Source organism: Centruroides vittatus, unplaced genomic scaffold (genome assembly GCF_030686945.1).
Source record: "Centruroides vittatus isolate TY-2023 unplaced genomic scaffold, ASM3068694v2 contig_370, whole genome shotgun sequence".
Lineage (NCBI taxonomy): Eukaryota > Metazoa > Arthropoda > Arachnida > Scorpiones > Buthidae > Centruroides > Centruroides vittatus.
This window is the reverse complement of record NW_027122193.1, coordinates 1,423,259-1,449,226: the sequence shown is the minus strand read 5'-3', so window position 1 is coordinate 1,449,226 and position 25,968 is coordinate 1,423,259. Positions and strand designations below refer to the sequence as shown.

Below are 25,968 nucleotides of genomic sequence, written 5' to 3'. Positions count from 1 at the left end.
TTCCTATATGTATTAATTGATACAAAATCAATATATATTTTTAATAAAAGATGGGAAATTACACTGTGATTAATATGCAATTTAATCATTTAAAAAATATTTATTAAGTTTATTTATAATAATTACTGTTCTACAGTAGATATTTTTTACTTATTGTATTGAATTTCTTTAAGAAATTTGTTCAATATAATAATTAATGTTAAATTGTGTATTTTGTTGATTTCTGGATAAAAAATATAATTATATTTATTTTTAAAATAGTTAACACATACTGATATGCCAAATTTGTATCATCACTCACAACCAAGAAGTGCCCCCTCAAGTCCTTCATTTTCTCATAAATCAAGTCAAAAGGTAAGTTTTTCACAGTTAATTTTAGTACAGTGGAGAGTCGTTAATCCGAATCGCCAGTTATCCGAACGATTTTCAGTCGGACTGTGTCGTGCTGGATCGAACGTTTTGGATACTAGATTTACTTTTAAAGTATAATTTTCATGTTTTTATATTCTTCAATATATTTATTTTGTTTGTACAAAATAAAGAAATAATTTTTAACGATACAATAGCCACGATTATCATCATAAAATTTTTGTTAGGCTTAAAATCGACGAAAATTCAACACAAAGTGACACGCAACGGAGAAAAATTTGAACATCGGACAGGTTAATATATTTTTTTGTACATAATCGGTTATCCAAACAACTCACTAATCCGAACAATCCCAGTCCCCAATTGATTCAGATTACGACTCTCTACTGTATTTGATATTGAATGTTTTCATTTACAAATGTCTCTGATGCTGCTGATGTGGTTTTACAACCATTCTCCCTCCATTCCACCTTTGAAAAAAAAAAAAAAAAAATGCTTTGTTGAAGCATATTTCTGAATGCTTTTTCTTCTGTAATTTTAATGAAACTAAATTATTTTTTCTTTTTAGATTATAAGATTAATCCCCTCAGTGATTGACGGATGTATCCGTCAAGGGCGATCATGTGGCAGTGGTGAGGGACGTATATATCTGTTAAATTCTTTTGGAGTATTGCCAAAAACTACCACAAAAAAAAAATCACATAAAAAATGAATTATGTAACAACAAAAAAAGACTTTTCTTTACTAGACATAACTGTTTACAAAATCTTTTTACGAAACGGTAATGAGAAAAAATGCATGAAAAAATACTTTAAAAATTTCCCACGTTTATTCTCCACTACTTTGGGATAGCACCATACCTGACTATCCCACTGTTGAAAGGTTAATGTAATATCAAAAATTTTAATTCTATAGAAATTCATTCAGTTTACAATCAGAGAATTATTAAAATAAAAACATTTATGTAATGATATTTATATAACTATATTTCTAATTAAAATTTTTTTAAATGTATTTAATTATAATTTGGTGTTTTAGGTAACTACATATGTTAGAGAGAGAAGAGGAACTGCAGCAGTTGTTGAAGATATCATATCTTCAAGGTATATTTATTCTAGTTTAATATGCTTAAGTTAAATAAATTTATAATTGTCATCGTTAAAATTTATTATAAAATTTTACAGATATATAATTAGCAAAATTTAGTTTTGGAAATATCTTAAGTTTTCAACAAATTAATTAAAATTATGAAAGGTAAATTAGATGAACAACTCTACTAATACATAAGAAAAATTTTACATATTTTTCTCTAAAATTACACAAATAATGAAATAATTTCACACTTTAATAATTATAAATATTTAATATTATATGCTTTTGTAAATTCACTTGTTTAAAATAATCCATCATATTTACTTAATGAATTAAAATCTACAAAACAGTAAAAACGGCAATAGGACTATGGATGATATATTGCTGAGCATTACAGTGGAAAATATTTAAATTTAATTCATATCAAATTCGAAAATAAATAAATAAATATTGGCAAACATTTAAATTTCTGTGAATAGAACTTGTGCCAATAAAAGATCGAGTAAATATGAACTTTCAATTTCAAATTATGTACTATTTTTCTACAGTTTATATCACTTACAAATTAATGCTGAATTGGATCATATAAAAGAGGACACATATAGAAGCCTTGATGCTTTAAACCATCTGATGATTTGATATTTGTAAAAATATCTTATTCATAGGACTACACTGAATTAGTAAATTTATATAATTTTTGTATCAAAACTTCAGTTATTGTAAAGAATTTCAGTTCTCCTTGGTGATAACATGTTAATGTTTGAGAAACAGAAATAAAAAATAATAGCTAAGTTTTTGCACACTTGCCATTTAATCAAGCTAATAGTCTTTGTTAACATTCAAAATCAACCACTTCTGTTCTGTCAATAATTCTTTATTTAAATGCTTTTATTTGAAAAATAATGTACTGTTTTTGAAATAAAAGCATTTCTGTTGGTTTTTATCTCTCATATTCAAGTGCAGTTCTGAACTATTTATACTGTAGTATGCACATTTCTTAATTAATATGTAGAAATGCATTCTTTTTAATTTGAACTAATTGTTGTGTTTCAGATTAGTGAGAAGTTTAGATTAGTTGGATTAACTTATATTTGTTTTTGGCTGAAACATTTAGTGAAAAAAATGACAAAATTGGTATGGATTAAGTGAAGTTTGGATTATTACAGGTTCAGATTAGTAAAAGTGTATGGTATTAATTCCTGAGTATTAATTAAACATTTTCCAAAATTGAAATTAATTTAATATTTAACTACTAATATCTTTTAGCAAATAATAGAAAATATCTTTTTTAACATCTGTGAAATGTAAGTTATAACACCCAGTATGTAGTATGAATCATATCCAGAGAGTAATTCAGCATTAGTTTCTAGGGTAAATTTAATTTTTAAAAATAACCATTTGCATGCCAAAACTTTCAAGTCTTTCATGTTCATATGCATAATTGCATTATTAAATAACACTGAAGTAGTGATCTTTCAAACTGTATGTATAAATGACACACTCTCTAAACAGAGAGCAATAAAAGAAGCCGAAGAAAACCTTCCAAGTGTATTTGTTCTCACAAAAATGTGACAAAAAATGCATTTATATTGTCTCACAACTTGAAGTCATACATATTGTCTGAATGTTTCCTGCAATTTCTTCAAAGATGCAATTTGTAGCCAGAAATTTGAGGTTGAGAACGAGGTCTTTTCTGAAGTGAAAAAATGGATATGACCAAGAACTGCAGAGTGATACCATAGAGGCATACAAGCTTTCACATCTTGATAATGTAGATGGGTTTTTATGTATAGATTTGAAAGGAGATTATGCTATGAATGATAATAAAATTTGTTGCATAACTTTTGGATAACTTTCATAATTTAATAAAATTTCTATAGTATGATATGCAATATAACATATTTAAATATTAAATAAGGGATTCATTTCTTTCAAGTATTATTACAATAATTTGCATAATTTCAGGCAATATGAAATACTTCAAAGAGAAAGTCTTATGAGAAATAGTTCGGATGGATCATTATCTGATGTAGATGGACCCACTTTTCCTTCTCCTATAGTTGATACTGATCTCATGAGTGATTTACATGATGTGATATTTAATTATTCTGGTTCTTTGTTAAAAACTTCACCAGGCAAAACTCTTCCTGCAAATAAATCTCTTAATGATGAGTTGGTAAGAAAAGTTTCTTAATAATTATTTATATCAGTTTTAATAATTTAAAATAATTGTTAAATTTAATATAGCAAATAGGTACGTTTGTAGAATATGATCTTTTAATATAAAGCCCGTTTAAAAATTAATGTAATGGCATAAAGATTTTATGCTTATATAGTAAGTTATAGTATTGATAGATCTGTAGGATGCAGAGAAATACTTTTTTTAATAGTATTTTTCAGAGAAGAGCAATGTAACAAGAAACATTATCATAATTGTACAGAAATATTATAAAACTAAGTTTTATAAAGATTTCTGCATTCTAAAACTGAAGTGATACCTTCTATTGATGTCAACAATTTAAAATTGATAATTATTTGGAGAATTTTATGTATTTGTGTTTCAAATTAGAAAACTTACAGAATTGGATTATTTGTTTGTTCTCGAATCAACATTATTATAAACTCAAAAGTATTCTGTTTCAATAAAAGTATCAGCTAACTCAAATACTGTACAGGTTGGAGATTCTTTTTTCAATTTGATAATTTCTTATTACAAGATTTAAATTAGATTCAGATCAACATGATTTTATCATAGCTGGCTCGTCATCTGTTTTCTATTTTGACTAAGCTCATTTATCTGTGTATTTTTTATACAAGTTACTTGTGCATTGGCACAAGTATGCTTTTAGATTTGTTTATTAAAAAATAAACAAATCTGAAAACATATACTTATGCATTGATAACTTGTATAAAAAAATCTTCATTCTGCTTCAGTAAAAACGTTATATATAATCACAAGGTATGTTGAAGTCAAATTTATCAGGACATATCATTATGACATATTACCTACTACTATTTAAAGCAAATGCCCCCAAAGCAATCAATATTGACCCTTAGGAGTTGAAAATTAGTAGGGTCAAATGAAAAATGGTTTATTTAAAATTATTTTTCGATGAGTTTTGTATACGACAGAGAAAGATGTCGTAAATTTGAATACTTTAAGTAGATTTTTTCTATGAAAATGGTTTGTGGAAAAATATTGACTCACACCAGATTTATTTATTTATTATTATTAAGTGTATTAGCAAATAAAGAAGAGGAGGTAGATAAAAGATTGTGGAATTCTTGAAGGGGGTTGACAGTCAAATAAGTTTGGAGACCCCTGATGAAGAGCATATTTTCTCTGCTCTTGTCTAATATAGCTATTATATTATATTTTTTTTAATCATATCTTTATATAGAGATTTATTATTTAGAATATATAACTATACAATGATTTTGTATTTATAATCAAAATATCTTTACAGGTAAATCAAAAGAAGGCTTCAACATTGAATATCTCTTCAATGAATAGCAAGAGAATTTCTAGTCTCCCTCCACCTGCACCAAGACCTCCTCCTAGAAACAAACGCAGAACTGCTTCGGATGGTGCTTCACAAATGTCTAATCAAAATAGTTCTCAGTCTCCATTGATAAAATTGGATTCTGTTGAAGAAGATAGTGTTTTTCCAAATGAGAATCACAAAACTATAAACGATACCTTAATTGAATTACAGGATGCATTCAACAATATTTCTAGTCAAGATTCAAATAAAGAAAAATTACAGCAGACAAATCCAATTTACTATGCACCATGTGTACCTCCCAGGAAATCATCTGACTTAGGCAATAACATTGCACCAAAAACTAATTCTTCATTAAAATCAAATCCATTTATAACATCTGATAAATGGTTAAAGGACAACAAAATAAATGCAACTCATTTTCAAAAAACTGAAAATTTGAGTACTTCTCCAACAAAGTCCACTTCTCCAATATATACATTCCATGAAAATGCCAGGGAATCAAATTCTCATATTTACAGTAAAACTTCATTTCCTCCGAAAAACCTTCCATTGTCAAGAAAAGCTTCGTCACCTGCGGCTTTGTCAACAGCTTCTTCATTTTCATCTCCTCCTCCATTACAGTATTCACAATTAAGTAAATCGTCAAGCGTAGACGGGAAACAAGATCTGTTCGACTCATTAGTTAATTGGAAAGATAATAGTTTTTCAGAAAATAGTAAACGTTTGCAAATGAAATCATGGGAAACCTTTCAATAATCATAAAAATTAGAATATTTTAATGAAAGAAATATGCTGAAAATTTGCCTTATGTAATCCAGTTTTTTGGAAAGTGGCTCAAAAATTTAGGAGTTTGCTTTATTGCCCAGCAAGTTATTTTTGCAGAAAGAACTTAAGGATATTTGTGTATTATAGGAACCATAGAAAATCATTTTACGTATTGTTAAAATTATTCATCGAAGACGAAAGTCGACATTACAATCGTATAATTGTCGATTTATTTTATTAAGATATCGCCATTAAAAGAAATCAAATTTAAGGATTATTGTAAATGTTAGATTTTTTTATGGTAATAGCTTAGATATTTGAATACAGTTTATTGAAATTAATTGCGGTTACGGAATTTTCAAAAAGTTAAAAATATTTTGAAATGCCAAAATTTAATTCATATAGTGCCTTATAAATATTGATTGAAAAATTTGCTATTTTTGGAATGCTTTTTAAAGGCTTGTAAATAACGTCACAAATGAGACTCTAGTACAATTTTGTTTATACAAGGAAGTACTTTCACAATTTCTTTTTTCCCCTTTAGTATGACATGCAATTTTGTAATCTGTCTTGTGTAGAATTCGTACGATAATTGTGAAAATACTTGAAGTACTTGTACAACACATTTTTATAAGTATTTATACTCTCAATATTTATGAATTAATATTTTGCTGGTTGCTTGTAGGATGTAATATTTCAAGAATGTATTTTTAATATTGGAAGTTTAATGCTTGAACTATTTTTTTTTTTTTTACACAGTGCAACCGCAAAGCAGCTTTTATTCTATTATTAATATGAATCTTAAATTACGGGTGCAGTTTAAAAATTTGCTACCTTGGTATAACTATTAGCTACCTATTTGAAGACCTGTCAAGGTTTATGTAAAGTAGCATTATGAAAAGAACTGTGAGTATGTAATTTTCATACAAGTGTATATATATAAAGTTACAATGTTTTGGTTTTTTTTTTTTTTTTTAAATAGCCACACACTGGAAACATCAAGTATCATATTGGAATGTTTACATTTTTGTATAGTTGCATTTAAAATATGTTATGTCTTTTGTAGTTAATAAGATTCGAATGTTCAAAATAAAATGATGATAATTTGTATATTGAAATTCCATTTTTATTTCTGTAATATATAGTAAACAATTATGCCAATATTCATTTCATTAAATTGGAAATTATATTAAAAATGGACACTAATACATCACTTATTTGTTTTTTCTTGAAATGTGTATTAATCTAGGGGAGAGAATTTATATTTTTGGCCTTAACATGAACATGTTTCAACATTTATTTTGAGAATAAGTTTTTAATTTTTGATATATTTGTAAAATGTTTAATTGTTTTATAATCATTCAATGTGTTAAGCTGGTGATTTTCTAGTTGAAAAGTAATTATTTAGAAAGGCTGACATTTCCTCTAAAGACGACCTATTTCCAAAATTAACCATAAATTTTTATTAGAAAGTTAAATAAACCCAAAAAATTTATCAGAAATGTGATATTTCACTAGAACAATGCAATATTCATCCCCTAAATATTGTTTTAATGATTCATTTCCGTACAATTTCTTTAAAAAAATCCTCTTTAAGATGTTTATCAAAATAATAATTCTTACCATTTAAAAAAAAATATATTTTAGAACCTTATCAAAATCAAAATTTATTATTTAAAAAAACGAAAACTCTGCTATTCGTTCTGGTTCCTAATTTTAAATATAGTTTAACGTTCTGACCACATAACCCATTTCCTCTCTCTCCTATAATTACGAGGAAATATTTACTGTATAAGGAAAATGATACAAACTCGATTGAATGTCACTTTATTTGATGTCATTACATCTTTTGGCTTTCATACCTGTATTTAGAATACAATCGGTTGAGAGTTTGTTATACTACACAACACCTGGTTTTAAAATACCCCTTAACCTTTTACGGATCATTGAATTTTTGTACCCTACTATGCTTTCTCTTATTGAATTTTGAATTTACATACCCACTAAATGAGGTATAATTTGTTTATTTTATATGAAATTAATTAAAATATTACATTTCAATTATACAATTTAGAGAGAAATACCTTCAAAATATTAAATGAATTATTTTTTAGAATATTTTATAAAAACTTTCCATATACTGCACAACAGTGTCTTTATTCCTGTGATCTCACGAGAAACGACCTAGCTTCAATACATAACAATGGAAGACAGGGTTTAACGATGACGTCGTCTTTAGGTAGTGTTATATGGGCGAAAATTATATATTTTCACGAGTTACGTATAGCCACTTCCAGTTAAGGTAAAAGGCGAACATGCCTAACTCCAATGCATTTTAATAATGTTTTAGGGGGTGGCCCCACTATCTTCTACTTCAAATTCGATCGACATAACCAAACGTAGAATTTAATCCTCTGTGTGTAAATGCATTGTAGTGTCGTATAATGTGGGAGTAGAATCCCGAAAAACGACCAATAAGAGAGGTTTTCTTTTAATTTTTAACGAATAAAAATTTATATGATACAATTAAAAAAGAAATTTATAAGACGCATTCCAAATATACCTCTTCAATTCATAAGAATTTAGGCAAAATGCAACATGTTTTTAATTTCGAATAGAAATTCTTATTCGTTTCTTGATTTTTTTTAACTGTTTAAACTAAAAAAGATTCTATTCTAGTTAATGAACAAAGGTAATATAAATGAATTAATGTTGTAAAGAATTAAAAGTCATGATGATAATTAAGAAAAAAATGATTATTTTTCTACATTTGTTTGTAAGAATTTACCTCCGCATTAATCTCTGTTATTTGATAGAAATCAATATGGAAGTAAATCATTCCCGAAGAATCTACATCCTTTTATATATAATTTAATTTACTACTAGAATCATCACTGATAACATATTTTACTCTAAAGTCTTGCAGATGCCATCGAGTTCGAATCCTGGTCAACTATACAAGTGTAGAGCTCTCAGAAATTACGTCAATCACCCTGGAATTGAGATGTAATTTTTACTACATTTCTCTTTTATATGTATATATACAATTGACTACATAAAAGTTGACTGAAGGTAAGCTTTAAGACATTTTTCAATTTCTTATTTCTTCCTATGTATATATATATAAATGAATAATTTATTTAACTGGCAGAATAGATTATTGTTTTCTTGAATAAAAGCGGCTCAACAACTGTATTTTATAAACAATATATGCTGACCCGTATCCTTGTTGGTTTGCATGGTATAAACATACTTTTCCGTTCAGTACAATATTTTACACTTTCATATAGACATACAACACTTAAAAACAAGCGAAAATTCCTATTACTACATAAAACATGGAGTCTTCTAATGTATGGCGCTTGCATATGACTTTAAAAAGTCATCTTATCTCACGCAGATTATAATTAGTTCAACGTAACCGCTATTAAAATAAATTTATTATGACAAAAATACTACTGTTTCATAAAAAAAATCAAGAGGCACGTTTGCCCCTCATCGTGGGGCGCCTTGTGATATTTTATCGTTTTTATATGGGCTCCGAATCCTTTGTACTTAAGTAATTTATATCCATTGCTTCCTCGTCGATGGTAATACATATAAATTATGGAAGAACGAGGTCAATAAGATGGAGTGTGATACGAGTCATTAAGTAGTTCGTGGGGTACCTTTAGTAACTGAATAACTAGAATTAGCAGCAGCATTCATTCTACTTTTGCCTTGACAGTGAATTAATCAATGTTTATATTCGTAAATATTTTATAAAATATATCTAATTTATGAATAATATTTTCTAAAAATGTTATTTATGATTTAAAGAATGGGAAGTAAATTTTAATTTATGTCATATTTATTATTTAGAGGTATAAACTTTGAATTTTTCGAACAGATTCGAGATTTTACGTGTTAAATTTCATTTTAAACTTTTTTTTTTTTAACGAAAGAGAATAAATTTTTCGTATAAAAATCCTCAAAATTTCAATAAAATTGAGTAAAATATCATTTAAATTTATAATTTTTATATTTAGAAAATAAAAAAAAGGTTAATGTAATGTTAAATATATATAAAAACTGCAATTAATTATATTAATATAAAAATTAATTTCTGTTTACGTCATATAAATAATATTAAAACACTTTTTTTTTATTAATCATTACTAATTTTATAACGGGAAAAAAATTAAAAGTTGCTAACCTGTTTACAGAAAGGAAAAATGTACCTTTAAAACTTTCATCGAAAAATAAGAAACCGGGTCACGTGATAGCGGAATGTTACAAAAGGAACCGGACACCAACTCCATGCTCCACTTCTCCATCGTTCCTCATAGAACAAATGTACAGAGCATGAGAATTCTTACGCTTTTCACCATATTTTCTATATCTCTAGCCATAGACGAAGTGCCCGAAGCTAATTATACAAAAAATGAAGACGATAACACTACCGAAAATCCCGAAGAATCGACCACCGTTGACGTACTTAAAGCCTGGTTAAATACGGAAAGGAAGGCGCAAGAAAATATCGAAGAATTGGTACGAAAGATGCTACCAATGTTGATACGTGGGAGTGCAGAGGTCAATATCTCCACACCGTGTCAGGCCAGCATTTTGAAACTTGTATTTGCCTTGCGTCAAAACAAACCTTGGGCATATAGAAGTAAGTCGACTTCAATATTAATACAGTAGTGGTAAAATAAAATAAAAACAGTAGGTAAAATCTTATTTATATACTGTAGTAGTTAGTAAAACCGTTTGTTATACAGTAGCACTAAGTAAATACTATTTATTGTACAGCAGTAGTAAGTAAACCCTGCTTATTGTATAGTAAGCCTGTACATAAAGCCCGCTTACTGTGTATTAGTAGTTAGTAAACATATTTTTTATACAGTAGCAATAAATAGCAATCTAATAGCTAATGTGTCAATAAGCTGTTCAAAGTAAATTTTACCTGTTTGATACTTCATTACACAAAATATACAGTAAAAGCATTACTGATTTCAGTTAAATACTTCTTCAAAAACAAACAATACGTGATATATTCCTTAGTAATTAATAAAATAATAACGTAAGAATATTACAAGCAGCCAAATTCAACAGTAAATCCTTTAAGGAAACCGTTGTTTATATATAACAGAAATTTTACCTGTATGAAAAAATAATACAGGTATATTTTTAAACTTCCTTTAATGAAATTTGCATATTATTTTCACTTTTATTTCAAATTAAATTTAAAATGTAATGAAGTTCAGTCGACTTTTATTGTACTCAGAATAACATTAAACAGTGATTTTTAAGTTAGAATTATTCCGTAAATTTACCGAAAAGTTAATAATAATTAATAATAATCAAAGTTATTTTCTATCATTCATAAAACTACAAAAAAAAAAAAGAAAGAAATTTATATATAAAAACATTTATATCTTCCTTTCGCATTGGTTAAATACTTTTTAGTCAGGAAATAGGAAAAATTTCTTGTTTCTTGATTGAAGGTAGCTGACCGAGAACGTAATTCTTATCATTTTACAGTTCACTTTATATGAATATAAATAGATAAGATTATGCTCAATTATCACATCCAATATAATGTAATGAAATGATAATCTCATCTGTCTCGTATTCAAGATGTCTTCTTCCTAAATCAAGGTTTTCAGGATCAATTTCCTGACAAGATAATACACAAAACCGTTAACCATTATGAGGGGGGAGGACAAGAAAACGATAGTAGTAATTCGTGGGGATCAAAGCGATTAATTACACGTTATTATCCTGCTATAGTTTATTTTATATTAAATTTTAACAAGTTGACAGCTGCTGTATGATATTTGTGTCAGTCAGTGAACTGACGATTACACTAAATTTAAAGAAAAGATCATCCACAGTGTAAAACAAATTTCCTTTTAATCTTTCCTATATATATATTATAATAAAAACATGCCCCTTTCTATAGTGAAAGTGAATGCGTGATTAAAATATAATACAAGTAAATCTTGTTTATTGTACAGCACTAGTAAATAGGGCCTTCGAAAGTTTGGTATGGGAGGTTTAGGAGTAGAGAAAGCCTCTTTTGAAATACGTAGAATGTTCTTTAGCAGTCTTAAAGATTGTATTTTTCTTAGTAAAAATAACTTAAGTTTATCGGTTAGATACTACTACTACTACTCCCAAGTTTTCTTCGGATCCGGGAAAAATTCCCAGCTCTACCTTGGAAATAAGTGAACCTTGTTAATTGTACATCAGCAGTAAGTGGATCCTGTTTGTTATAGATTAAACCAAATACACTCTATTGTATAGTGCAGCAGTGGGTAAACTCTGTATTATATATATCAATATACAACAAAGTTTAAATGAAAGAATCGCTTTTTTTTACTATATTATATACAGTAGTAAAAGCCCATTTTTATGTATACTGTATAATACATACCTTGTATCAGTGGCGTAGCGAGGGGGTGCAGAAGCTATCATGCACCGGGCGCCATTCGCAGAGGGGCGCCCAAATGGTCTCCAAGACTATGTGTTTCTGGAGGGTGAGGGGGGCGCCAATAAAGTGTGCCCCGGCGCCAGTTACGTTCGCTACGCCACTGCTTGCATATACCTTCAGTACATGTATATAGTCTATACGTAAAAAAGTAATTAGTAAACCCTATGTACTGTATATTAGTAGTTAGTAAAAATCCGCGCATTAATTTGAAGGTGGAGAGGTGGGTGAAACGAGCATTTTTTGTCAGAAAACAGGGTCGGAGCGTTTCGTTACTCCGGTGTGAAGCGCTGAATGTGGGTTGGTTACCGTTAGGGTGCTCCTTCATACCGGCACACTCATCTGTTATGTTGGGCATATGAGAACAATATTTTCGGTGTAGCTGACACACTATTATTTCGGGTCTTTGAGACATATCGACAATCAGTGTTCTGTATACGGATCAACGGTGTCCACTTCGAGACCCATAACTGCACACAGGGTGGATAGACAACAGCTGTATTCGTGGGTGGTAGGGTGATGTGTTTGTTGCGTGTGACGCAGCGCTCCCGACACTGACACGACAAATGTTCATTTGGCCCATCTTTACCAGCTCTTCAAATTAATACGCGAGCTTTTGAATCACTTGTATTTACTGTTAATCATATACTGTACTGCTGATAGGTGTAGTATAGGGCCTATATTTTATATTTTTAAAGAATATAAAGGTTCTAAGATGTTATAAATGTTAATTATGATAAATATTAATTGCTAATTTATCAATTTTGCAGTTTTTAATTTTATTATAGAATTTATATAATTATGTTGTTATAAATTTAAATTTACATTTTCGGATTTTCAATATTTTAAAATCATTTGAAGATAATTTGTTATAATTTTATATTCGGTCAAGTACGGATTTACACACGTAGTTCTAATCCATAACCTATAATATGTAGGGCCATGTTAACATATAGATATATCCGGATATAGTTGGGGCCTTGCCTTCTTAAGGCACTGCTTATTACTGTATCTATTCTATATCTGTATCCGTATTGTGTTTCTAAATAAATTAGACTGGGAGTGCTTAAAAGTGCCTAACATGGTCCCATTAAGATGCCCTTCTTCCTTCATCAAATAAATTTAAAAGAGTGATGCCTAAACTGTGTTCTAGCAGCTTGAAATCTTAAACTGTACTGTACATTGTTCAGCTTACGTGTAATTCCGATCCTGTGTTCTATTGTAGTTAGATTTAACCTGTGCATTGGAAAGCAATGCAATCGAAGACAAAGAATAAACATTTCCGTTTGTTCTCTGTGTTTGATTATAAGTAGAGTTGCCAAATTCTTTCGTATTCGCCGGGAAACTTCAGGAATTTGGTAAAAATTTGAAACATTATCGAATTGAGGCTATTATTCCCGTTTTTACTCAAGATGATAGCCAGACTTTTAGGCAATAGGCTATATATTTATATAATAAAGAGATTAAAGAACAGGAAATGATGAGAGTTGAAAAATTTCTGGAACATTTTTATTCCTGGAATGTAGAACTCCCAGAATAAATCCTTCAGAAGTTGATTGTAACTGTATTATAATTCTTATAAATAAATTTTGATTTATGAATTTAGCACTTATATTTATAATATAGTGACAAATTACATATATTTTTTTACGAAAAAGTTTAAAAACTTCACTTTAAATTCGAATCTGTGTCATGAAAATGTATGAAACTCAGTATTAAATTGAATTTTTATAATTGTAAGCATAAGAAATTCACTTATTTAAGTATTGTTTACTGTATATTTATTTTTAGACAAAAATCTGTCATGCAACTATTTAAATAAATTTATACAAGCTGTAACAATTATGTATGCAAGGAAAATTTTGACAAAATATATATTTTTTAATGATTAAAAAATTAAATTGTATTCACCAGAACGGAGAGAATGAGATCAATGCCTTTTCTACTTTTTTTAAATATTCTTTTCAAAGATAAAATTTTAGGGCAATTTCTTTTTATTAAGTAACCGAAGAATAGCAATTACGTAGTATTTAAAATTTTTAAATAGCTTTAGAGTGTGTATATATGTAGGAAGTGAAACGTTTAAGTTAACATCAGATGTATCAAAAAGATTAGAATTTAAAAACCTTATCTTCATACTAACCCAAGTTTGAAGTTTGCTTATGGATGAATAAGCAAAGAGGGCGACGTAGAAAGTTAAGAAAATGGAAATTAAATATCTCATAAATCTAATTTAAAAATACGTGTTTTGATTTCTGCGAGATATAAAAGAATATGAGCTTAGCTACTGTGCTCTTAGCATTCATTCTGTGTGTTAACAGACACGTGTCTGTAAACATGTAAAAGTACATTAGACACACGTATAAGAATAAGAAATATACTGGGTAAATAGAAGCAAAAATGGCCAAACTAACAATATTAATTACTGTTATGGAGGAAAGTTAGAGGTGTAACTGCCCCATTGTAAGTTCTCTATTATTAAAAATATGTTAATACTCTGTAGTTGTTTTTAAAATATTTTAAATACAAAGCAAGATACGTTATCTTGAATTACGATTAATGAATTTTTCTTTTCACGAGGATGACACATTTTTTTTTTCTATGTCAACGTCATTGTATAATTTTAACGTATCTGGTAAACGATACTTTTACAGGAAAATGTCTGTTTTCTTCTTAATGGAAGAATTAATTCTTTTTATAGATATGGGTCAGCGTTCAACGTGATGGCAAATAAGTCTCTTACTCGCTATCGTATGACCGGTCAACAAACTCGTAAATAGAATATTTTGACAAGTGATACTTAATAAATACCAGATTTCTATATTTTAATTGCATCTAATAATCACATAAGTGTAAAATTATAAAAATGTCTGTCACGGTGTGATAAATATGTCAATATATTTTCTTTTCATTTTGACATTCTCCCGGGGAATGAATTTTTTTTTTGGATTTATTCCAGATGTGCACAATACTTTGGGATTTTTTTAAATTATCCTCTTTAAAAGGTTATTCAAATGCCTTTCCATTTTTAGCACTTAAGACTTGATATACCCACTGGTATGCTTTATATATGTATATATTAAAGCACACTAAACACGCATATGTGCGTGCTTAATGTGCTATAAGTTATATATTTTAATATTCCTAGCATGCTTTAATATAATCTATCAATTTACTTAATGAAGGTTTCAAAAATCTCATAAATGAAAGACTTGAATATGTTGCTTGTGTATATCCTTTAATAATTACTTTAAAATAATAATAATAATTATAATTAGGTGTGTAATTTAAGAAACAAAAGAAATATTGATATATTATTAATTCGCATCACAAAAGTTATTGTGTTAACATCCTTGACATTGTTAACAGTTATTTTTATCTTCCTATCAATTGATAAATAATTTTCTCCGAAATTATTCTCGATAGATACACTTTTCCTGAATAAAAATTCGAAATTTAAAAGGATAAATGTATTATTATATAATAATCAATTTTTATAAAACTTTCATTATATATTTATTTTATTTTTAGCGAGTGGAAAACTAACTAAAATTATTTAACATCATTTTTCGGTTAATGTAATCCTTGGTGCCAAGATGGCGGCTCGTCTCTGATTCCAGCAAGGAAACAGTGGGAATGCAGGTTCTAACCTAACCTAACCTAACCTATTCTAATAATTTGGTTGCTAATAATTATGGTAATTTATTAGAATAGGTTAGGTTAGAACGTGCATCCCACTGTTTCCTTGCTGGAATCAGAGACGAGCGGCCATCTTGGCACCAAGGGTTACATTAACCCATTTTTCTTACGACCGAAAAGAAAATATATTATAAAAATATATTTTAAAATGTTTTTATGGAATTTATGTATGATATAATTTCAATTACTTATACGAAATACAATGGGATAATCAAAATCATCGTCATCATCTATTCTTAATAAGGATGACGATGGTAATTTTCTTCTATTTTAACGTATCTATTCTTCAATAATCTAATCTTCATCATCATCATCATCATCGCCTATTCATGATGATGAATAGAATGTTTTTCTTTCATATTATAATTTTATTATACGTTAATTTATAATTTAGAATAGGAAAAACACGTCATAATCGTCTATCATTATCATCTATTCCTGTTAATGAACAGAGCGTAAATCTTAAGTGTTTTTTCAAACGAGAAAATTTTGCGTGACGGAGAATAAACTTGAATGCCATTTAAAAAAATATATTCAGTTTATCTCACGGAATGTTCTATCACAATAAATTGTTATTATTATTATCTAGAAACCATCTTTAAACACCGTACTTGATAATTCTATTAAGTCACAACAAGTTAGAAACTAAAAGTAAATTAATAATAAAATTTATAGCATCATTAAAAGTTTAACTTTAGAAAAAAATTAAAGCAATTTTATTATTAATTTATTACTGTTAAACGAATTTACAGTTATTTTATTATCCAATTTAAGGGTCAGTAATCCGTTCAAGTATTATAAAATTACTTTTTAACAGTAATTTATGCTTCAGTAAATACGTTATCTCTATCCTGAACTGTTGTATTTTAATGTAAAAGTTTTTAATTATATTTAAATTATATAAAAATGTTTCTTTTAGAATAAAAAAAAATGTACATTTTATACGTATTTTGAGTGTACATATTTGATTGAATATGCATTTATAGTGGGAGATGCTTGGGGCAAACCACCAGGAGGAATGTTAACAGGAAGCATTGCAGCCTTTGGATCTTACAAAGAATGTTTAGATATAGAAGCAATAGAAAATGGAAAGTTAAGATTTAGAGGAAAATATTGTTTATACGATTTTCGCCCTTTAGTGCCACCAAAACCTAAATTTTACACTCATAAATCTATTGTACCCGAATTAAAAAATCTCAGTTTATCAGGAACTGTAAGTTATATTTTCTTTACTTTTTAGATATTTTTATATAATTTCTTCTATAAAAATAAAATTTACTGTTTTTTTTTTTCCTATAGGTTCAAGGTGAAAATGCAAAACTGGCTCATTATTTTTACTTTCTTAGCATGAGATTTGGAGTATGTTTTCCTTCTACATGCACCAATAATGATATATTAAACATATGTTCACAACGTAAGATATTTAAAAATATATTAAAATATTCAATTTATTTTCTATAAATAAATAAATATGTATATGTATATTTTTAGTTCCAAAACATTTCGAAATAGCTGGATACTCGAATGTTCCTCATTGTGAAATTAAAGAACCAAAGAAAATTTCCCCATTTCAAGTGACTTATATGTTAGTTTATTTTAATAAATTTATAATAAAATTTACGAAATAATAAACTAAATTTAAATTTAAATTTTAATTTAGAGCCTTTGTATCATTCCTTGGACTAATAACACTTATCAGTACTTTACTAGACGTAATTTTGACAAGGAAAGCAATGCAGAAATCATCATTTTACACTTGCACAAGTAAAGAAAATTTTAATTAATTAATAATAATAATAATAATATGATGATGATGATAAATATTTTAATTTTGTTTTTTCTCTAATATTCACTAATTAGCTATGAGAGTGTTTCTTTGTTTCTCATTGAAGAAGAATTTTCCGAGATTGATGAGCACGGAAATTGCACCAGATGCTCTTCCATGTCTTCATGGCTTTCGATTTTTCACCGTATGTTGGGTCGTTGTTTGTCATTCTTACTTGTACGTCAATTATGGCACGCTAAGTGAGTATTTTATAGAAAATTATTTAAATATTTACTAAAACAAATATAGTGTCTTACCTTTTTGAAGACGCTAGTATATGAAATTAACATTAAAAAATTGTGTTATTTGAAAAATAAATAAGATTTTTCTACCCCAATACACAGAAATGCGCGTATTTGAATGAATAACTTGTAACAAATGTTCTTCAGGCTACTTAAATATGAGATCTAAATCAAAGGATTCCCTATGAGAAGACACATACGTGTAATCTATATACAGTATAATCAACTGGTAGTATTGGATTGATAGAATAAGGCAACGCAACACGAGAAATGAAGCTTGAATTATTCCTGTTAATCCAACTATGAAAATTTTTGAGCTGACCTGGACTCGAACCCAGGATTGGATTGGATTGGATAGTACCATGCAACACAACGCAGGAGGGATCTGATAAGGGAAATTCTCATCCCAGGGGTCTTCTATGGGAAACTGGCCCGTATTTAGGTGTTAGATACGCGAAGAAAACCCAGAAAACTCCACACATCCAGCAATCCACTTTTTTATTCACTCGACCATTGGCGGCTCCCGAACCCAGGATTTACAGGATGATGCATTTATCCACTCTTTAGGGGCTTACAATTTTTGATATCATTTTAGGTTCCATTGTATGGATTCGCGTAGATTCACAAGAGCAGATAAGTAAACTTTCGGCTTTTATAATGTTTGAAAATAAATATAAATTTCAGTATCCACTTTTATTAATCCTTCGCAAACATTAATTTTAAGATTTTTTCAAATAATTCCAACAAAAATAAATCGTATTATGCATTACTGATGTGGTTTATTACGTAAATATGAGAGAGATAGCTTAATCAGATAATGTAATTGACCTTGCTAGTCGCATTTTATTGTATGCCTTATTTTTTGAGTAATGGAATTTTCCTTAAATGCTAATCACCATTATCCCTAGTTCTCCTGTATCATTTTACAACGATTTCGCTCTGTTTTAATAAACTCGTAAATAGTTTTAAATTAAAAATTTTACGGTGTTTTAACGTTGAATTTTAACGACTCAATAAATATAATGTATTTGTCTGTTTCTTATTTGTAAAAATTTCCGTTACTAAACTTTTACTACTGCTTACTTCGTTAAACACGATTATTGGAATTTTTCCGCGTTTTTTTCAAATTAGAATTAAGCACATTTTTAAAGTTATTTCAAATGCTAAATTCATTTTGCACATTTGACTATATATCGATCATAGCCTGAAAACTTCGTGTGAAGAGACCGGATCATTCTTTTATTTATTCCATATTATAATCAAACATTGAAGCGCAATGACCCATAAAATTGAGTCTACCAGTGGGTAAAACTACTGAACATTGGTAATTAATTAGTTGTGGATTAGCGTGGAGTTTTTCGGTTTTTCTTTACGTGTTTAAAACACCTAAACGTGTTTCCTGTAGAAGTCCTCGCGGACAGAATCTCCCATGGCAGAAGCCCAAGCCTTGCTTGGCCCTATCCCATTATTCCAATCCTACAGAATTGGACTTTAAACTTAAAGTTACTAACCTTATACTTACTGCAAAATAAATTAATATGAGGTAAAAGATAATTAATATTCAATGTATCTAATTTATTTGCATTGTGTTATTATTTATGATAAAAGAAAAAGTAATAAGAAACAAAACTCGTAATTGTAGAACATTATTGTTGGCAGGTTTTAAGTACTGAGTATGTATGGAACTTTCTTCACTCAGCAATGTATAACAAATAAGACAGCACAATTTCAACTTTTTTACATTTTATTGAAAATAAATAAATTACTTATTGACCTTTAAATCTACAAAGCTTTGTTTATTGATTTTTTAAAATTTCATTTACTAAATACCAAAGTTTAATATATTATTACTCTTGAATGATTTATTATTATAAACTAAACACATTTAGACTACATTGTACAGTACACTTACCTGTGTACTGTACAATTTACAGTATAATTTCTTCTTATTTCCTTTGTTATTGGTACAACCGAGCACTAAGCAACGTGCCATTATACTCGTGGAGGGTGTAAACTCAATAAACTTTAAATATTTTGAAATAAGCTAATAAAAATACGGTAAGAATTAACTGCACTGAAGAAATTCCAACTGCTTTTCAAAAATTTTGCTCCATGGTCCTGACATATAAAGCAAAATAGAGGCCTGCAGAAACACGTAGAAATACGTAGAAGAAAATTCTATATGTATGGATGTATCTATTATTCGAGAACGTAACATTGATTGATGCTGCTAATTAATACACTTTTAATGGGTAAATCGCGCGACATTAGACTTAAATTAGAGCATAACTACAATTCGTAACGGAATTAATGTTACGAATCGTAATAATGCTCTTTAATAATCTGCTAGATTGTGTTGAGGATGGATAATGACTGATGACAGCGTAGAATAACGAAAACAAGAGTTACAGATAAGTGCTACATAGAAGACGGTTACTGTTATATCTTTCAAGCGCTACATAAAAGATAGTTGGAGGATGAGGTAGCTAATGTTTGAATTGCGTTATATGTAAAAATATGCATACCACTACCGAAAATTTGCTTATTAAAAGTGAATAGATCTTAATAATTTTTATTCATGATTATAAGTTATAATTTTAAATTAAATTAGATTTTATTTTAATTATATTATTATTATTATTATCACATTTGAACATGAAAATTCAATTATTAGTGTTTTAAATGACTTTTTTTTAATATACTTTAGAACACGCCAGCATGGTTGGAGAAGTTTTTTCTGAAAGTATTCCATTCCAAGTAGTACTAAATTCGGCTCCTGCCGTCGATTCTTTCTTTTTCTTGAGGTAAAATATTAATTTTAAGAAAAATAATCTTTAAATTTATCGAAAAACAGCAGTAGCGTAACTCCAGGGTTCCCTCACCTTTGTAAATAAATAAATGAGAAAAAATCAGTAAAAGATTTGAATGTAAAATACAGTTATGTACTGGTACATGTAGCCTATATACAATAGACTATACAGTAAGTGTACTCTTCATCCATATCGTAGTGACTACATTCACAGTGGTACAGGGGGTGAATGTAGGCTTGCACGTTTAATTTGGATCCTTCTAATATTGATTCTAGTTACGATACTGAAATAGATATTAGTGTTTCTAAATTTTTTTAAGTGTTTTTTTTTTTATTTCATTATAATAACGTGTTTGATGTAGAATTATTCCAGGAAGTGTTAAGATCTATAAATCCTTTCATGCATTCAAGTATAAACTATTCCTAGCGTCAATAATACTGATTGATACGAAGCATTAAACAGATTTTCTATTGATAAAGTAGAATTCTAAAGACAATTTTAAAATAATATTCAAAGAAAAAAAAAGATGTCAACTGTATAATAGAGAGGTTGCGGCCGTCGTATTTAGCGCAAAACGTGAACGGCGCCATCTGGCAATTCTAGAAGGTTGATAATGGCGTTCGCTACGTCTAGCATGGCGAGTAGAAGATCGGTTTAAACTTCTTCATTTTTTTTGTGTTTGGGGTTAAAATATTGACGTATTTTATTAAAATAATGATTATTTAAGCATTTACGAATAATACTGTAAAGAAATAAAAGATTTTAATCCAGAAATTATTTAATTATTCAATTTTTTAGAAAGCGATGCAAAGTGCCTATAGAATTTACGGTTAATGTTACCTATGATTCCAAGATGGCGGCTCGTCTCTGATTCCAGCAAATAGAAAAAGGGAAACAGCGGGGACGCACGTTCTAACTTAACCTAACCTATTTTAATAAATTATCATAATTATTACCAACAAAATTATTAGAATAAGTTAGGTTAGAACGTGCGTCCCCGCTGTTTCTATTTTTCTATTTGCTGGAATCAGAGACGAGCCGCCATCTTGGAACCATAGGTAACATTAACCGAATTTACATATATTTATCTTTGTAATAGCTTATCTTATGGTAGGTTTGTTCTTCCACGGCATCTTCTACCATCAACAGCGTAATAAGTTTGTAAATTTTCTAAAAATTAATTTTCCGAGCTGCTTTCGAATTTACATAAGCCACTACTTCCCTCGACAAAAGTATGAGGTAGTCCTATCGTACGGTAGGAGACACGACGCTAATTAAAAATAATTATTTAGTGTTTTTAAACATCCTATAAATACTTTTAAACAGTTTAATTTGTTTATTTACTTTCGCTGGTAACCCGCGACGTTCAATGTATCCGCCATTTTTTCAACAAATTTCCCGTGAGTCGATGCGTTACGTGCACCAAGTCATGTAATGTTGTGAACGTGCGCCGCTAGGTCTTTTTCTTGGACTTAAAACGTCAAACGTGTACTTCTGCTTGCCGTACAAGTTTAACGTTTGTACTTGCGTCTCTATTAATATAAATGAACACTTTTATTTTCAATTTCGAGCAAGATATATAACAAAACCTTGTCATTTCTTAGCGAAAATAAAATTTTAAATGACTATAATTGAAAATTAATTTAATTACTGTTTAATTTTTGCAATTTTTTCTATATTTTTAGCGGTTTTCTTTCTGTTTATGGTATACTGAAAGCAAAGGAGAAGGGGATACATTTAGATATTAAACTATACATATTTCATCGTTTATGGAGGTAAAATATAAATTTATTTTTTAAAAAATTTTATAAATTTTTAAATTCATTCTATGTATTAATATTTTTCACTAATATAGAGTAAGTCCTGCATATTTTATGAGTGTGGCATCCATGTTCTTTTTACCGTTATTGGGAAGTGGACCAATTTGGCATGTAACTTTGGATTTTTTTCTCGACAAATGTAGAAAAAATTGGTGGACCAATTTAATTTTCTTAAATAACTTCATTAATTCTGATGAAATGGTAATTATTGTTTTAATTTCGTATTTTTAAATAAGAAAATCACTTTTAAATTTATAAATTAATTTCGTTTAGTGTATTGAATCATCTTGGTACATGGCTGTAGATTTCCAGCTTCATCTATTGGGTCTAGCTGTGTTAATACCTTTAATAAAGTAAGTATGCCGTTAAATATGTTAAACAAAAAACGATAAATATGTTATAATTCTTTCTTATTTATCAAATAAACAGATGGCCCGTCGTCGCTGTTATTACTGGATCTTTTATCACTGCAGCTGCAACCATTACTGCTGGACTCATTAACTACTTTAACGATTTGCCACCCACGCCACTAGCTGGAACTCCAGATCCAGAGTAAATTTTAAATATAATTTCTCATAATTGTTAAGAATTATAATTAATTCTATTGTTGAATTAAGAAAAATATTTTAATACAGTGACAGGGCTTACGCATTGTCTATGCAATACTTCAAACCTTATATTCATATCGGGCCTTACATGGTCGGAATGGCTCTTGGATATATATTTTTGAGGAAACCAAAGATACAAATTAAACCAGTAAGAATATCTTAAAGTCTATTATTTTTTTTTAAAGAAAATTTAATATTTTAAATAAGCGAAACTAATTAATTTTAGATTATTCAAATTGCTCTATGGCTGTCTTCTATTGCCATTGCCATGTCAATAGTTTATTCCACTGCACCATGGAATGGCGGATATGGTTACTCTGTGGAAGTTGCTACGATTTATTCAGCATTTTCCAAAACTGCGTGGTCACTTTCCGTTGCATGGTTAATATATGCTTGTATCACAGGCCATGCAGGTAAATCCGAATTACATTACTTTTAAACAATATTCGAACAACAAATAATTACATATTTATGATTTTAGGATTTATAAATACCATACTCAGCTGGAAAGCATGGATTCCTTTCAGTAGGCTAAGCTTTACAGTATATTTAATTCATCCATTAGTCCAATGGGTATACATGGCTTACCAACACGAAAGAATGTATCCATCGCATCACACTGGTGTAAGTATATTTACATCTTATAAATAAATAAATTTTCAATTTATTTAAACCTGAACGTAAATTTCATTACAGATATACCTGATATTTGGTCATTTTATGATATCTTTGGGAATTGCGCTTGCCGTTTCTTTAATGTTGGAATCACCTTTCATGAATTTGGAAAAAGTTATACTTTCTAGGAAAAGAAATGAATCTTTTGACGTAAGTGCTAATGGAAAATTAGATTCTTTAGCTAAAAACAGCGAAACTGAAATGAAACCAAGATTCATATCTCAAAATTCGAATGGAATTACACATGGGATAACGAGTAATGGAGGAATCGAAAATAAAGGATTTTCCAGTCATCTGTAAAGCTGTAACACATCATCAGCACACGTTTAAACCATTTTAAGTTTAGCACCAATGTTGTATGTTATATAACCAATTTAATTTCATACATTTATAGTTTATTTACACATGTTTGTCAACATTGTTATAAATAATTGTTTACAATACATAATTTCACATATTTTCTAGTAAAATGTTTATCAGCGTTGTAAAAATATGTTTTTATTTTTAATTTTAAAAAATGTTTTAAAATCAAATGTGTTTATATTATTTTAGAAGACTTAAAATAGACATTCATTGTATAATATTGAGAGCAATTATCGAACAAATTGTTATTATGTACAATTTTATAATTAAATATTTTAAAATAGCTTTTCATATATTTTTATTTTTGAAGTAGAGATTAAATAGGATATAAAATATATTTATTATATTAATTGCGTTAAAAATACTTTTAGATACAAGAGTTAAACACAAGATTAAGTTTCGATGAAGTTATTTAAATATTAAAGGTTAATTCTTAGTTTTCTTCTAGTGTTTAGCTTGTTAGTAGCCTTTAATACGTAATCTCGTTGTATATCAGGGTTATCTATAACTTGAAATTTGAGATTAATTATTAAATCATAACAATGATTAGGATTAAGGCTATAATTTATATCAATGAAAAATATATATACATTTACATTGAAGTTACTAGAAATTTTCAGTTTAAACTTACTTGTTAGATGAAAGTTTTACTAACTGCAGTGGCATAGCGAACATAACTAGCGCCCGACACTTTATTGGCGCCCTCTCCCCCCAGAAACACATGTAGTTTGTCTTGGAGACCATTTGGGCGCCCCTCGGCGAGTGGCGCCCAATGCATGATACACTTCCTTGTACCCCCTTCGCTACGCCACTGACTAACTGTCCCATTTGTGTTCATGTTTCTACCATACTTTTGCATGGATTAAATTTAAAACCATGTCGAATTCCGTATTTTCGGTTATTGGCCGAATGAAACGTGGTTAAACATCATTTTGCCATTTCGAAAGATTCGAATGTCTTAGTTTATAATGGAAACTTCAAGACGTGGCATAATTTCGTCTCAATTGCGGATTATTTCCCAATAGGATTGGTCAATATTTCACATTATAGCGGACAAATAACGTGAAATGTCATGAGTTAAGTCTAAACCAGCATTTTATAAATTACAATAAGTTAATGTCTCGTATTAAATAAGATAAACTTATTTATAAAAGGTATCGATTCTCCGAAATCTCAATTAAAAAAAAACTGATTCCATTAACCAATAAATTTCCGGTGAGAAGACTGAATTCGCCATTACAGTGCCACAAACCAGAATCTTTCTGCAGAAGAATGCTTTGCTTCAACTTCCTTGTGAAAGATGACCTGCAGTAAAGGCACCAGTCTGCCCTTTGAGGAACCAGGGTTTGAAAACTTCGGGAATTATAAAAAATTATGAACCTCAAGAATTATCAACATTATATGAAGTCTGCCCTTGATATGTCGTGCTCCTTCATTCAATTCTCAGCTATTACAGATGGGCCTGATCCGAATCCAGGATGGATTTGATTAAAAAGGTTCTCTTAGTGGTTCTCAGAGCGGAAAGAAAGTAGTGGAACTTTTCTTTAAAGCGTCATTTATGTACTTTTATTGTAAAAAATAAACAACTGGAGCATATAATATATAAATTACTAAAGAATATGAAGTACAAATAGTCAACTTTTTATTCAGTAATAATTATCTATCAAAATAATTTTATTATCGCGATACGTATAGGGCTATATATTGAATTCTTAAGGATTT

General features: G+C 28.8%; 2 protein-coding genes across 3 annotated transcripts in view; both read left to right on the top strand.

The window, feature by feature from the left end:
- LOC136975294 (DENN domain-containing protein 1B-like) overlaps nt 1-6,003 on the top strand; it is a 44,013-nt gene extending 38,010 nt beyond the window's left edge. For both annotated transcript variants that reach the window (XM_067270336.1, XM_067270335.1), the window contains exons 18-21: nt 262-354; nt 1,408-1,472; nt 3,427-3,637; nt 4,929-6,003. In XM_067270336.1, coding sequence (XP_067126437.1) covers nt 262-354; nt 1,408-1,472; nt 3,427-3,637; nt 4,929-5,723 — 1,164 coding nt within the window. In that variant the 3' untranslated portion in view covers nt 5,724-6,003. The remainder of the gene's footprint in view (nt 1-261; nt 355-1,407; nt 1,473-3,426; nt 3,638-4,928) is intronic.
- A 3,905-nt stretch (nt 6,004-9,908) lies between these two features.
- LOC136975349 (nose resistant to fluoxetine protein 6-like) lies at nt 9,909-24,347 on the top strand. Its single transcript, XM_067270406.1, has 15 exons — nt 9,909-10,386; nt 16,890-17,116; nt 17,203-17,317; nt 17,395-17,488; nt 17,564-17,667; nt 17,764-17,928; nt 20,678-20,774; nt 22,466-22,555; nt 22,636-22,801; nt 22,874-22,953; nt 23,030-23,152; nt 23,236-23,356; nt 23,435-23,621; nt 23,690-23,832; nt 23,905-24,347. Exons 1-15 carry the CDS (start codon nt 10,002-10,004, stop codon nt 24,181-24,183), a joined length of 2,376 nt encoding a protein of 791 aa, XP_067126507.1. The 5' UTR covers nt 9,909-10,001; the 3' UTR covers nt 24,184-24,347.
- The last annotated feature ends 1,621 nt before the right edge of the window (nt 24,348-25,968 follow it).

Coding starts and splice junctions, on each gene's coding strand:
- LOC136975349 (XM_067270406.1), top strand. CDS start 10,002: ATGTTACAAAAGGAACCGGACACCAACTCCATGCTCCACTTCTCCATC. Junction 17,929..20,677: donor CGTCAATTATGGCACGCTAA/GTGAGTATTTTA, acceptor AATATACTTTAG/AACACGCCAGCATGGTTGGA. Junction 22,954..23,029: donor GTGTTAATACCTTTAATAAA/GTAAGTATGCCG, acceptor TCAAATAAACAG/ATGGCCCGTCGTCGCTGTTA.